The following is a 15,586-nucleotide window of genomic DNA, read 5'->3' as shown; positions in this document are numbered from 1 at the left end:
ATAATTAAAATTGCCTATTCATTTATTTGATGTCCAAAATCTCCCCTAAACATGTCCAAAATTACACCCGAAGTTATCATCAACCCGAAGTAGGGGTGAATTTCGTACATTAGACTAGCGTTTTAAAATAGTTTTTAAACATTAAAAATAAAAATAATATATAAAAAGTTCAAATATTAAAAGATACCTTTATCATTGTAGTTTTTAAATAAGTAATAAAAATGCAATAGTTATTAAATAAGCCCAATTAAAGTGAAAACTGTCCGAAGTTTCCCCGTCTCCCCTACTTGTTTTTGCAATATAATAAGAAGTGCTTTAAATTTTTTCTCAAGCCAAAACCTTCACTAGTTTTAAAATTTGCAAGTTTATTTTTAGTTTAAGCGGTATGTTTATTTTTTCTTTAAGAGATTACAAGATAAAACAGAAATGGACCCATTCTATAGTTAAAACATATCTAGATATAATCTTAAATAAATTATATACAATAACCTATGAAATTTTGAACATCAAAAGAATCCTGCATGTTTTAACTTCACAAATAAAATATAAAATAACATCCGTGTTAACTAAACATTCTTTTAAACCAAAAATGAGTAATCTCTTTTTTTATGTTGTTAATTGATCTTTAGTTCTAAAAAAAGAAGTAAATAATACTATTTAAAGGAGATTATATGATTTTATTCATTCTTTATGCTTCTTAAAATGTCAGTGTTCGTAAATGTACGCATTACAATTTTTATGGATTCTTAAATCAGATTTCGTATTCAATATGTACGTGTATAAAGCATTTTTATTTTCTCAATTAATTTATATTACATCGCCATTACTAATAAATCAAAGATCAGATTGGGGCAACGTACAAGCAAAAAGTGATGATGCGTGCGTTCCAATTACTTTAAACAAACCAATTCAGCTTTGGTCAAATAGTTTTCAAAAGTTTTATGTAAGTAGTCAAATAATTATTTTATACTTATCAAATAATTATTATGCAACTATAAAAGCTAAAATTCATGATATTTATAAACTTTATTTAAAAAGAGCTTAATATTTAAAACTATGATTTACGAGAAAACAAAAAAGGATTAAAAGCTTATTAGAGTTAATGGTCCATATGAAGAAGTTTTTATATCAAAACGTGGTAAAAGTAATTCTGATTTAATGTGCCGTTTCGAATATTATGTATCATATGATATTTAAAATTACACATAAAATCAGAATTGCTTATACCGCGTTTTAAATTATATAATATATAATTTAAATAATAAGTTGCTCATAAAATTCAATTTAATTTTAATTTGATTTTAATTTATGAGTTTTAAAGTTGTTGTTTTTATTTAGTTACTTGTTATTATTAGTTGTTTTTTTTAACAAAGTTGGCGTATAAAAGCAAACACGTCATACCGCGTATTGATAGTAAACTCTTTTGTCGAACTTTATTACGCCCTTTTAATAATCGGCATCTAATAAATATAGAGTTTTTTGTATTTTCCCATACATTAGTTTTTTTTATCTTTTGGATTTTTTATGCGCTTGTTAAGTGTTTGACCCTTCTCTGATTGTTTTTTCTTAATCGTATCATGAATAAGTAATAATCTGTGTATCTTAAATAATATTCTGTTATTCATTCGATATCAATGTTTTTAATATTATGTTTAATATACTAACATGTTAAAAAATAATAAATTATATTCTTATTAAAAGTTATAGCTATTATTAAAGTTAACTGTAGTTTAATTCGGTTATATTACCAATGTGATTTAGCCAATTTTCTTGGAAATTATGAAACTCTTTTTTTTCAGAAATGCACGTCTGAAAAAAGAGTGCAACGTACGCTATTAAATCTAAAGATCGGCGAACTATTTTGCGCTTTTAAAGACAATACAAAACGTCTGATGGCCGTACACGGGTGTACTAAAGACCATATCTGGCTTTCTCTATATTTTATTCTGAGACTCATAGAAACTAATTTTATACAAATTATTAGCTCTCTATTATTTTTGATTGCAAAAGTATGAGATGATTTTGGAGGAAAACATTCTTATAAATTGCCTTGTAACTTAAATGGTAAAGCGCATTTTAAATGTGTAGGCTCAAGATAATTTTGTTAATTTTTAAAATTTTTGTTATAAATATTGAATTGACTACGTCGTAAATATTTTCATACAATTTACCGATTCGCAGAAATACGTCACAGAAAAACATTCTTTTTCTCTATTTTGTTAATAGTGTTAATATTTTTAATAAAAACTACAATTAGTATTTAGATGTGTTAAGTAATAATGATACAGATAAAAACTTTTTTATAAATACAAATTAAGTTAATTAAGTTATAATACGTCATTTAAAAGCTCCCATGCAAAACCAGACAAATCTATATTTAAATATCTCAACAAATCTTAATATTTTTAATTCCTTGATTTCTCTTGGCAACATTCTAACGTCACATTATACGTCAACAAGGGTTCACAGAACATAAAAAATTTCCTTAGAAAAACTTTGTTAGAGGTTTTTTATGACTTTCATAATGGTTATTAATGCTTAACATGATTTACTATTGGTATGACCGTGTCTTTAATTTTATTTCACTGCAGTTTACTCTTGACTATAATAATTGCTTACTGCTATTGCAAAGTCAACACCACTGTATTAAATATTTTCTAAAGACACGCCACGTCATCTTCGGTAACAGCAGTTACAGTCATTTTCAGGATTTTTTTTTTGTAGTTATTTTTAGGTGCTCCCAGAAGTCCTTACGGTCTTATCATGGAGCACCGCGGGAGAATATTTAACGAGAAGTTCACGCCTCCTTTCGTACCAATGTCGCTTATTGGGCTAGAGCTGGCGTCGAAACTCGGAAACTATAACAGTAATAACAGTAATAACGCAAATTCTTTTTGAGCCATCAGCGAATTAAGGAGCATCCTATTTAGTTTTTACAGTTCAAAAGGTGGCTTGTATGGTGGTACTGCTGCTGGCTTGAAATCATGTGATACCCAGTTCTTACCATAAACAAACTTTTCATCAGCAAGCATCTTGTATATCTCATGATACTTTTTAGTTGTTGTAATATTTGACTTGCTTGCTATGTCTATTGATATTCTTCCGAATAGGCTACCACACAAAATAACTGTTGGTGGCGGAAGCCAGATTTAAGATGTGTCGCTAATATTAACGACACATCTTTAATCTGACTTTCGCCACCAACAGTTATTTTGTGCAGCCAATTCTTAACCATCCCCAGAAAGATATATTTTTTATGCCTTCCACAACCATTGCTGTATCATTCGACATATGACTGTTGTCTAGAACTGCCTAAATAAAAAAGACCTTACCAAGAGAGTGATACACTTCACTTGCTATCTCATTTGAACCACGTGCTGTTTCACTCTCAATATTTTTATGAAAGTAACTTTTTTACTAATGACATTTCACAGATTGCAAAACTATATAAAGCTAACTGCATAGCATAAAAGGAAAACACAGGCATCTTAAGTAGAGCTTGTATCAGTTGCAGATTGTATACAACCTTGTATGTGTCTTTATCAAAGTTCTTTAGTAAGCAGTAAAATACAGCATGGTTCTGCAAGTGAAACTTTCTTTGCTGTGTAAGATTAGCTACAATTATTGACTCGTGCAAAATCAAATTTTTAATTTTTTGTGAGTAATACATGAATCTACTCGCGGAACACTGAAATCAATGTTAAACTCAGAAACAAAATTTCGTCAAAAATCTGGTACGAGACTTTCTATTCATCAGTACAGTTATTATACATCTTCCACAAGTTTTTATAATTTTTTAATTCAGACGCCAGATATATGCGTATTAGCCTTTACCGTAATGACTTCCTCTACCTCTAAAACTACTATGAATTCTTTTTACACTGTCCTAATTTTCAACAGGTTTGTAAGATGGTCTGTTACCACCTCGGCTCTCCCTCGGCAGGCCATCACTACTATGCGAACGTTTAATTTCTCCCACTAGCCGGTTCTTTTATAGGTAAAATTGCGGGCAAGAAAATTGCACGTCATAGTTTTCTCTTCTTGCCAGTTGACTTTTCTTCAAAGTAATAACGCAAGCGATTGAACGACTGAATTTTCTTGTAGAACCATTACGAATTCAACTTGCCTTTGTAATGTGCACATGTTTACATACATACATACATGCATACATACATACATACATACATACATACATACATACATACATACATACATACATACATACATACATACATACATACATACATACATACATACATACATACATACATACATACATACATACATACATACATACATACATACATACATACATACATACATACATACATACATACATACATACATACATACATACATACATACATACATACATACATACATACATACATACATACATACATACATACATACATACATACATACATATATTCATACAGAAAATGTTCAAAAATGGTATTCCTCAATCAATAAAATCTTGTTGAATTGAGATATTCCCGAAAAAGTGGGTCAACGCGTTTTCATTAAACACCGTCCAATTCAAGTTTCCGAATGTGGGAGTGATAGGTTGATTAGTCGCAAAATGTATTTTTAAAGTTAAGAAAACTTCGTGTTTGTTTAAATGACAAAAGATTTAACGGAAGGGGAAAATAACTGATTACGTTAATCTCAAATTACAAAACTGTTGTAGCTTTATCATTTGGAAAAATACCAGTGGTGGATCTAGGACCTTTTGAAGGTGATGCAAAGTTTTTTATTCAACCCCCCTCCGCGTTGTAAGTAAGGCGTTAAAATGTTGTCTATTAAAAAGTTGGAGTGGCAGTAACCAAACAATATTTTTATATGCCTTGCTGTCAAAGGAACGTCGCTGTGTAGATACGAATAATAATAAAATTGCTTAATTTTTATTGATGTGTTTTAGAACCTAGGTAAAATTAAATTGCTGTTTTCGAAGCTTATAGCGTACATTATGTAACCCGATACTTTTTATTTCACCAAAAATTTTTCACCAAAAATCTAAATATTTTTGTGATTACAAAACATTTTTGTGTTATTCATCATTAATTAATACATTAATAAGTATTAACATAATACTTTTCTAACTTAATACTCTTGTATAGCTTGTTCGCTAGTGCATCGCTTACTAAACATTGCTTAAAACATTCTTCTGGCCCACTATTTTGTGATATATTATTATAAAGTTTAATTAATTAAAGGGTTATACTACATAACATAAAAATACAACTAAAACTATTAATAAATACTGCTAATACTAAATTTTGAAAATATTCAACTTTTTATGTTTATTTTGGTCAATGGCGAAGACAGGATTTTTCAAATATGACAATTTCTGGTACTGTGCAAACTACATTATTATGTCAAATGAGAGTGTTTTAAATATATGCAATTATTAAAGCCTTGTAATAAAAAAACCCAAAAATTTCACTTTCCCTATATGTGAAGCTAACTATTTAATAAAATATGCTTATTAAACATATTGCGCCAAACCTAATTTCTTCGACAGGTTTTAAAATTGCATTTTTTTTCAAAATTTCTTATTTGACATATGCATGAACAAACTTAAGTTCGCAGTTTGCACATTGTCTGAAAGTATCATATATGAAACATTAAAAATTCTGCTTACACTACTACTTTTAGTTCTAAAATTTTATCCGTGAATAGGGTTTGTGAAAAGTTTAAAAAACAGTTCATTGTTTATTTTGTTAACAGGTCAGCAACAATGGTGGTATATTTACAACAAGTTACACTACAATGATTGACATTAATCCTTGGACTAGTTTTCCGCCATATAGTCTTTTAGTATACTGGGCGGATGCAAGTTATCTACGTCAATGCACGGATATCTTATGTGGAATGTACATTAACCAAAATCCCTCAAATGCAGTTTTATCAGTAATCAACAATACTATTAAAAATGGTTTTTTTGCGGATGGACAGAGAACAATAATTGTGACATGGTATAAAGCTCCATCATACTCCTCAACGTCGCCTAAGCAACTTGTAAGAGTTGTTTTTATCTTTTAAAATAGTAATTTTAAAACGTTGTTTAATTTAGCTACTCAAATTTTTGTCAACCTTTTAAATTTTGCCTTAAACAAAAAAAAAAACAATTAAACATATAAAAATGATTCATTTATTTAATATTTGAAAATAATTTTTTTCTTATTAAGCAAAAAAAACCTAAATTAAAATAATTTTTCAAAATATTTAAGCTAAACCAGATGGTTTTAAGAATAACTAGGTATTAATCAATTAAAGTGGTTTAATGGTTTTTAAATAAGTGGCAGATGACTAGTCTCCCAAGTCACAAGTCATTGACATTAAAGTCGAAGTCGAGTTCCAAGTCTTATTCTATATTGTAAAGTCAAATCTGAATTTATTATATTTGTGACTTGAGTCTAAGTCTCATTTCCACAACTCTGGTATTTAACTTAAATATTTGCGGTCAATATAATCTTAAAGTTAATAAAAGTGCAGGTTTTAATATAACTAGCATCTATGACGTAAAATTAATTTTAAGTATCATCTAATTTTCTAAATTTTCTAAGAGTCTTTTTACGTCTGGTGATGAATGACTCATGTAATTCAAACTACAGACCAATATCGTTTCTACCATGCTATTTCAAGTTACTCGAATGTATACTTATAATAAGCTTTACTGTTAATTACCATTAAAAAATATGTTGTACAACAAGCAACTAGCACTGCTCTTTTATAAAGGTTTTAAGTTGAAGTTAATTTTACTTCAGATTTTTTTAAACCACTCTTTCAAGCACGAATTAAAAACCGCATCTATTTTCATTTTTTGACTATTTTTCTAAATATTAAAAACCTTCAAAAAATGAGGGGGTCCTCAACTTTATATAGCTATATCTTTTGAGCGTCAAAATATATTTTCATAAAATTTGAAGCCTTATTACATTTTATGATGGGATTCAAGATAATATTTTGTTTCTTTTAAAAATTACTTTCCCTCAACCAGTGGGATGCATGGTGCGTTTTTCAAGGGTATTTCTAGTCTTGTTTGCAAACCACGTGGTTTGCGCCTGAAATCGAAGTTAATTTTATTTAGAGACTAATTACAAATGATCTAATATCAAATTAATGGCATAAACACGATAATTTAGACAAATAAGTCTCAATAAGTTACGTCAATTGCCTAATAATTTGTTTAAATTAAACTATTTGTTAGAGTATTGATTTACAAAATTTTAAAAAATCTAATACAGAAAATACTAAATAAAAACTTTTTATACAAAATGAGTCTGCAAAAAGCAAGATCTCATTCAGAAAATAGGAGATGGATATGTTTCTGTTGTGTTGATAAAGACAAAAAGTGTCTTTCTTTGGAGAAAAACGATTCATTAATTCATCAAAGACTTGTGGACCCTGGATTCAGTCTGAGCCTAAGTTCTCATCCGTCTGGAATATGCGGGAGCTGCAAGACAAACTTATATTTAAAACAAAAAGGTAAAGCTATCAGTAAAGCTGTGGAGACTTCCTGGATAAATGGTCGTGATCAAGATAAAAAGTTGGGAAGAATTAAACAAAAAATCATGAACTTAAAGATAAATCATTAAGCAAAACAATCATGAACTTAAAGATAAATCATGATCTTCCAAATTGTGCAGTGTTAGGAATAATGAAAGAGATAAGAAAAGATGTTAGAAAATCTGGAATACAGGATGAACACCTATGGTGAAGTTACGAACAGGACACGCTACTTGAATAAATTTTACGATGTGATAAAATGTCAGCTCAAGATTGGTAAAAACTTTTTTGAAAAAGATATTGTTTATTGTACTGATCTATCTATGCTCGTGACTGAAATTTTTTCTTTCAGAAAAATTGATATTTTTTATTCTGTTGTACGTGTTGGTATTGATAGAGGGCAGGGATCTCTAAAGATTGTCATGGATTGACCCATCACTATGAGATTTTAAACCAAGAAACCAGAAGTACACCGGGGTCAACAAATTGATCAACATCATCATTGGATTATCAGTAAGTATCTTATTTCATTTATATTTTAAATAAGCAATACCTATAAGTTATTTTCTATAATGAAGAGTCACGGTGGAAAATACTCGTGTTGCTATTGTGATAGACCGATGGATGAAAAAGGAGTTCAAAGAACTTTCGGATCACTAGCAGATGAATTCGAAAAATACCAATTTGATAAAAAACCTCGTATACAGATGCAATATTATAAAAATGTTACTTATCCATGTTTGTTGGATGAGAAATTGCCTAAAGAAATTATCAACATAGTTCCACCACATGAATATCATATTTGTGAACACCATGTTAGTAAAGTTATTGGTCTTCTCTTCACTGATAAATATTTGATGGAGTTTTTTGAAAAGAAAATGGTTATCAGGCATGGCTACAATGGTGGTGGTTTTGATGGACCTAACTGTGCCAAAGTTTTAAGATCATTGGACGAAAATGACACTTTATTCTCCAATTGAATATCTGGAATGTATTGAAACCCTGAGGAGGTTTAAAGAAGATACTTCATTGTTTTTTAAATTTTTTTAACACTTCTTAGAACGATTTTAATTCAATTAGTACAGGTAGGGGACAATTGACCTACCAGTCTAAATAAAATTAGGAGACACAAATATGTTAAAACTATTATTTTCAGCAAGTAGATTTTGTTTAAATTTTGTTTGATTTAGTAGCTGAATGCTGTTTTGGGATGAAATTCCATATATCCTACAAAGAAAAAATAGACAAATTTGTGGAGTTCATGCTTCACTTAAAAGTATATGTCCATGATGTATTCGCAATGAAGATTTCACTTGGATGGAAGTTTCACATAATCAGGTTCTATCTCAAAGAGTAGAAAATCTCGATAGACAGAAAATCCCGCTCGGTATTACATCAGAACAAACATCTGAAGCAGTGCATTAAAACTTAAACAAAACACTGAAAAGGTTCATCGTGTCTAAGTAAAACGTCCATCACGGTGAAAATCTAAGAGCTATGGTTGTTGAATACAGTTCAACGAGATTGTAAGAAGATTTTTCTAGAATATATTTAGATTGAAAAAAGACCTATTTCTTTTTCATTTTTGTAACATATTATGATTTTTAAAATACTGTTTGTGGCATTTCATTTTTCTGATTTTGCCATCGGAGATTTATTCATGTTTTGTGTATGTCAGTAGAGATGGAAAATTTGTTGCATTCCTAATAGATTTTTGACAAGATTATAATTGCAACTATTATTTTGCAAATATTCATTAAAATGAATATTTTTATGCTAAAAATCACGGCAGTCAGATCACAGGGGCAGAAATATCCTTAAAAAATGACCCCTGCATCCCCTGGTTGAGGGAAATTATTTTTTGAAAAACAAAAATTCTTTATCTTGAATTTAAGCATAATTTGCAAATAGGTTTTAAATTTTATCAAAATATATTTGGACGCTCAAAAGATACAGCCACATTTTAGGACCCCCTCATTTTTTGAAGGTTTTAAATATTTAGAAAAATGGTCAAAAATGAAAAAAGATGCGGTTTTTAATTCGTTTTCAACGGTTTCTATTTCATGCCAACTTGCTCGAAAGAGTGGTTAAAAAAAATCTGAAGTAAAAGTAACTTCAACTTAAAACCTCTAAAAATGAGCAGTGTTTGGCTTTATAAAAAATCATTCAAATGAAGTCTTTAAGGATTACTGTTTTATTAATGTTTTATATGACGTCAGGATGGAGGGAATAATTCAAGATATTAATGATTGTAAATAATGAATTTTTGCATGGTCACACCATTTGCGTTTTATAAGCTTATTAAATGAAACTTAAAACCTGTCGATGAATTTAAACTTAGAATAAAATGCACAAAAAAAATTTAAACATGCTTCTTTTACATTTGGGGTAGAAAACTTTATTAGATATTTTTGTTAATCAGGCTCGAATGACCGCGATTCAGGCGCTCGAATCACCGCGATTCAAGCGCTCAAATCACCGCGATTTTTTGCAAAAAATTATCATATGACATAAACATAAAAAATTTTAAGTTTAGGATTTGTTTCAGATATGAAAGCGTCATATCTGAAAAATAAAAAAATCCTGCCTTTGCTTCTTTTTGTTTAGTCATTATTTTTTAATATATATTTAAACGATGGACAGTAGATTTATTGAACTGGCATTTATTAAAAGTTTCTGTTTATTCAGTTTTTTTTCCCTTCCTTTTTTTTAAACAAACACATGTAAATATCCTTTAATTATTTGCTACTGCCATTATTCAAAATTTTTCTTTTTTCGAAGTGGTTTTTTCAATTTCATTTGACAAATAAACCCGTTACAAATTCAAAATATTCAGCAAAAGTTTTGAATTAAATTATTAAAAAACCCAAAAATTTAAAACAAACCGTAGTTTTATTTACTCAAAAACAGCAAATTTTATAATTTACATTTTTTACAATATATTCATCATCTTACAACTATCAGTGAGTTTTATTACACACGTGATTTACCCATGTTGTTTCACATGTTTACAGTCTTTTATTTAACAATTATGTGAAAAATGTAAACGGGGTCAGTTCTTAAAAAGTATTGTTTTTTAAAGGCCTATAAATAACGTTTTCAAAACTTGAATCTAAAATCTTAAAAACTCAAATATTAATCCTTGACACTTTTCGTCCTTCAAATACATTGGTATGATACGTAATAAAATTATATTTTCAATTTGTATAGATATATCCAATATAGTTAGTTTTAAAACTCTATCTAAGAAATTTTATTAAAATGTTTTGTTAATCCAACTGAGAATTTCTATAAATGATACAAGACGTCATTCAATCGATATAATCAGCTTTATTATATTTTCTGCCAGCTTTGTTAGAATTGTTACTCAAATCATTCTCTGAAATATTCTCAAATTTTGAAGATAAAAAATTTTTTTTTATCATAACTATTGGTATTCAGTTACGGATCCAGGGTGGAAGGATGGGAAAGGGGGAAGGGGTTGGGAATGGAGAGTATGCACCCCCCACCAGACTTTATAAAAAATTTGAACATCAAGGTTCAAAGTTGAATACGATTTGATAAGCAACCAGGGCCGTACCCTTCTCTTAAAACTCGATAAGGCATTAAATAAATTGTAATAATCTGCATTGATTATCTAAAAATTGCACGTATAAAAGTTACTTAAAATATTATTTATTTTTTAATCACTTTGATGAACCATACAAAATTAACATCATTCATTACAATATCATTGACAAAAAATTATTTAATCTCTAGTATTCTTTTTTTTTTCCTTTTACGCACTTTTTTTTTAAGTGAAAACTTTAGAAAATATTTTTATAAGGTTTGTCTAAACAATATATACTGAGCCGTGGCTAGGCTACCCCAAACAACCCAATTAAGGGGGGGGGGGTTGAATCAAATTTAAGGGACCCGTTTGCAAACTTGCTCCAATTAAAAGTTTTATGCATAAAAATTTTTTAAAAATTTTGAGTTATTTAAACTGAATAGAAATTTATTAAAATGCTATTCTAATGGATAAGTTTGAAATCGAATTTTTCCAATAGTTAAAATATACATATAGAAAATAAAACTTAAAAACGATATAAACTCCGTTGGAATTTATATCGTTTTTAGTTCTGCATTTAAAGCATTAGATACTTGAACAGAATTAACATATTATATATGAGCATTTCAGGGTGTTATTTTTTATTTTTCTTTGTTTTTATACTTTAAAGCTAAGCTTTGAACAAATATCGATACTATTACAGCTATCTTAAATTATAATGTTAAATTATAATTATGAGTGGTTTATAGCAAATAAACTTTCATTAAATATTGAAAAAACGAAATATGTTTTGTTTGCTAAACCATCTAAATCCGAGAACCTTCCACTCAAATTACCTGAACTAACAATTAACAATATTAAAATAAAAAGAGTTTTTTCAATAAAAATACTCGGAATAATTTTCGATGGACATTTAAATTAGAAAAGTCAAATAAAGCTAGTTGAGAACAAAGTTTCAAAGATTCTGGGGATTATGTACAAGACAAAACATCTTCTGAATAAATTATGTTTAAAAAATTTATACTTTTCATTCATACATAGTCATGTTAACTATTGTAATATTGCCCTGGACAAACAATCATTCACCTTTCCTAAAAATTATTTATACAAAACAAAAGCAAGCAAATCGATTAGTTTTGGGCGCGGATAGATACGTAAGTGCCGAGCCGTTACTCAAGGAAATAAATGCTCTATACTTATTTATTTATTATTATTATTTTTTTATTTTTTATTTTTTAATTTCTTTTTAACTTTAAATTCTTTTTTAACCTTTAAATTTTTATTTTTTTTCAAACTTATTATTTTGACTCTTCTATATAATTTTGGAAGATGTAAAAATTTATTGTATTTTTCTGTATTTCACGAAGGCGCATGGTGATAAGACATTTTGACTTCTACTTGCCCCAGTCAGCTTGTAATTATATATTTGTTTAAATTTATAGATAACACTGTAAAATGTGTAAAATGACTCAATAAATAATAATCTGATAACAAAATGTATATTATTTTTTAAGCTACTTGAATGATAAATATGTTTTTATATTTTTTTAAATATATATTTTAATTATTTATATTTTTTAAATTCAATATTGCATTAGTTTGAAAAATAAATAATGATTTTCTAAACATTTTACTCTTGTTAGAAATACTTGATGACTACTATTTCTTATTGAAAATATATTAAGTATGAGTTGTGAGGATAATAGCCTTTCATTTAAAACACTTTTTCACAAGCAATTTTGAAACATCTGTGCGTGAATTTGCGCGAGCACCTGTGAACTGCATTTAAATGATTGTTGTGACTCTATGATGCGTAACGCAATCCAACCATATTTTCTAAATTATGAAATACTATTTAAAAAAATCCGTATACCGGTAAAACTTATCTTTTCCGAGAAATTATCTCGTAACTAAAATTTGCATTTCTGAATTTAATTTATTCTTTGATAACATCATTAATGCAGAGTTGTTAGCAAGGCCAAAAGTAGTAGCCAAGGCCATGCGTTACAAGGCCAAGGCCAAGGCCAAGGCCAAGGCCAAGGCCAAGACCAAGGCTTAGACCAAGGCCAAGACAAAGGCCGAAAGTTACAAGGATAAGGGCAAGGACAAGGACAAGGCCAAGGACAAGGCCAAGACCAAGAGTTTTAAGGTCAAGACCAAGATTAGGAGTTTCAAGGTCAAGGCCTAACCTAACATTTTCAAAACTATAAACTTCAATTTTTGCCTTACATTAAGGCCAATTATTAACAAAACTGTAAATAGCAAGTGCTGTGACAAAAAAACCACATTTTGTAAAAATAGACCAAGGTTATGCGCAGATTTCAACAAAATCAATAAGAAAATATGTATTTTTTTTAAGGCCAAAGCCAAAATAATCAAGGCCAAGGCAAAAATTTTCAAGGCCCAGACCAAAGCCAAGGACTAACAACTCTGCATTAATGTATATGCAATAGTGCATAGACTATTATTTCATTGATTTTTTAGAAAAAACCATTTTTCAATTTGTATAGCTTAATAGTTGTATTATAATTGTATTATTTTTTGTGTTTTTGAATATATTTATGAAAAGATAATTTAATATGTTTATTTTTGATATAGAACTTTAGATAACAATGTTGATTCAGTTTTCTGCATCACTTATTAACTTATTGACTTTATTGAATATACTTATTCAATCGAAATGCAAATAAAGTAAGTTATAGCTGCACCAAAAGCATTGATAAAATAATAAAACACCACAACAAAAAAATCATATTTATAAATTCAGATAAACACCCACCATACAATTGTTATTTTAACAATTAATAATTGTTAATTCAATATGTTGTTATTTTGAATTATTTTGTTGTGGTTTTTTGCAATTATTAAAAAAAAAACTGCCTAATGAATGGAAAATGTATAAACTCAAATGTTATTTAATAATGTATGGTGGCAATGCTAACATTTAAGAAAAAGTTTTTATCGGCTAATTAGAAGGTGAATGGAAGTAACAATTGGCTAAATATATGTATATATATGTATATATATGTGTATATATATATATATATATATATATATAAAATTGCTCTCTTCTTTTAAGAACATTGAGCACTCTATTGTGTAGAATACTTTTTAAAGTTGTTTAAATATATATATACATATATATATATATATATATATATATATATATATATATATATATATATATATATATATATATATATATATATATATATATATATATATATATATATAGAAAATAGTTAAAAAAAGAGTTAAAAAATTGTAAATTGTTAAATCGGAAAAACATAAATATTTAAGAGAGTTTGAAAGCATTGATATGCAAGAAAGAAACAAGATGAATAAAAATTTTGAGAGCTTGAAAGGACAGATACAGTAAAAAAACTTAACTTTGCTGAATGATGAGTCAAGTGAGAATGAGTTTTGGTTTATAGATCTTGAAATAATTGCCCTTTTAAGCAGTGGCCATGATAATGTTTGTAGAAAGGAGAAAGAGATGCAACATTGTGATGATGGGAGAGAGGCTCAAACTTGGCAGACAGAGCAGGTTCAACTAAAATTGAAATGCATACTTGGACTTTGTCTAGAAGAAAAAGAGCGTCATTAGACAAACAAGCACAAACATGGCAACATCATTCTATATCATAATGAGTAAGAGATTTGTAGATAATGGAATTGGGTGTAATGAAATGGCAAGAATGATAAATAGAGAAAAATCCTTACTAGATACTAACTTTGCAGTTGATTGTATATATGGTTTCCATGAGACGTCAGTAGTTAATGATAATCCAAGAAGGTGTAAAGAATAGGACTCAAAAAAGTGTTACCAATATAGAAATGCAATTATATTCTGATTATTGTTTGCAGTAAATAACTGAGTTTTGTTGTAGGTATATTCACTGAAGAAGAGTGTTGGTCTTCAGGGATGACTTTAATACTGAAGTTATAAAAGAAAAATTTAGTAATCTCAAAATTGCAGATTATATTATATGAAGCAAGCTTATGGCTTTATCGAAAGCCTTCGATATGTAAAGAGCAATAACTCTTGTCTTGTGCTTTCATCTAATACACAATAGTACCTTTTGTTAAGACTGTTAGCAAGTCAACCATAAAAAAAACTTTGAACCAGATCAAAATCTCAATGATTGCCAGATAGTAAGTTATTAGACTCAAGATGAGATGTTAGAAGTTTATTTATTAAAGGCTCACAGGTTTTTATATTATCAAAGAGAAAACTGATTGGAAGATTATTATTAAAGAGAAAAATGGTTGGAAGATTATTACTAAAGAGAAAACTGATTGGAAGATTATTATTAGAGAAAACTGATTCGAAGATAGTTCGAAAGGTCAGAGTGTTCTCTTCAGTTTTTAAAAATTTGAACGACAAATGTCATTTTTCAGCAGGCAAAAAACGAGTAGTGTGATATAGTGTATGTGAGTAGGATGAGTCTAAGGGATAACGAGATAAAGGATTTTGAGAAATCATTGGATGGTTGGAACCATCAAATGGAGACAAAAGAAAAA

The 15,586-nt window shown here is 28.5% G+C and overlaps 1 protein-coding gene across 1 annotated transcript in view; it reads left to right on the top strand.

The window, feature by feature from the left end:
- Positions 1-675: 675 nt before the first annotated feature.
- LOC100210520 (uncharacterized) overlaps positions 676-15,586 on the top strand; it is a 134,719-nt gene continuing 119,808 nt past the window's right edge. The window contains exons 1-2 of the mRNA XM_065807946.1: positions 676-943; positions 5,731-6,021. Of these exons, the coding sequence (XP_065664018.1) occupies positions 719-943; positions 5,731-6,021 (516 nt within the window). The 5' untranslated portion in view covers positions 676-718. The remainder of the gene's footprint in view (positions 944-5,730; positions 6,022-15,586) is intronic.

Source organism: Hydra vulgaris, chromosome 10, assembly GCF_038396675.1.
Source record: "Hydra vulgaris chromosome 10, alternate assembly HydraT2T_AEP".
Lineage (NCBI taxonomy): Eukaryota > Metazoa > Cnidaria > Hydrozoa > Anthoathecata > Hydridae > Hydra > Hydra vulgaris.
This window is presented reverse-complemented; position numbering and strand designations above follow the sequence as displayed.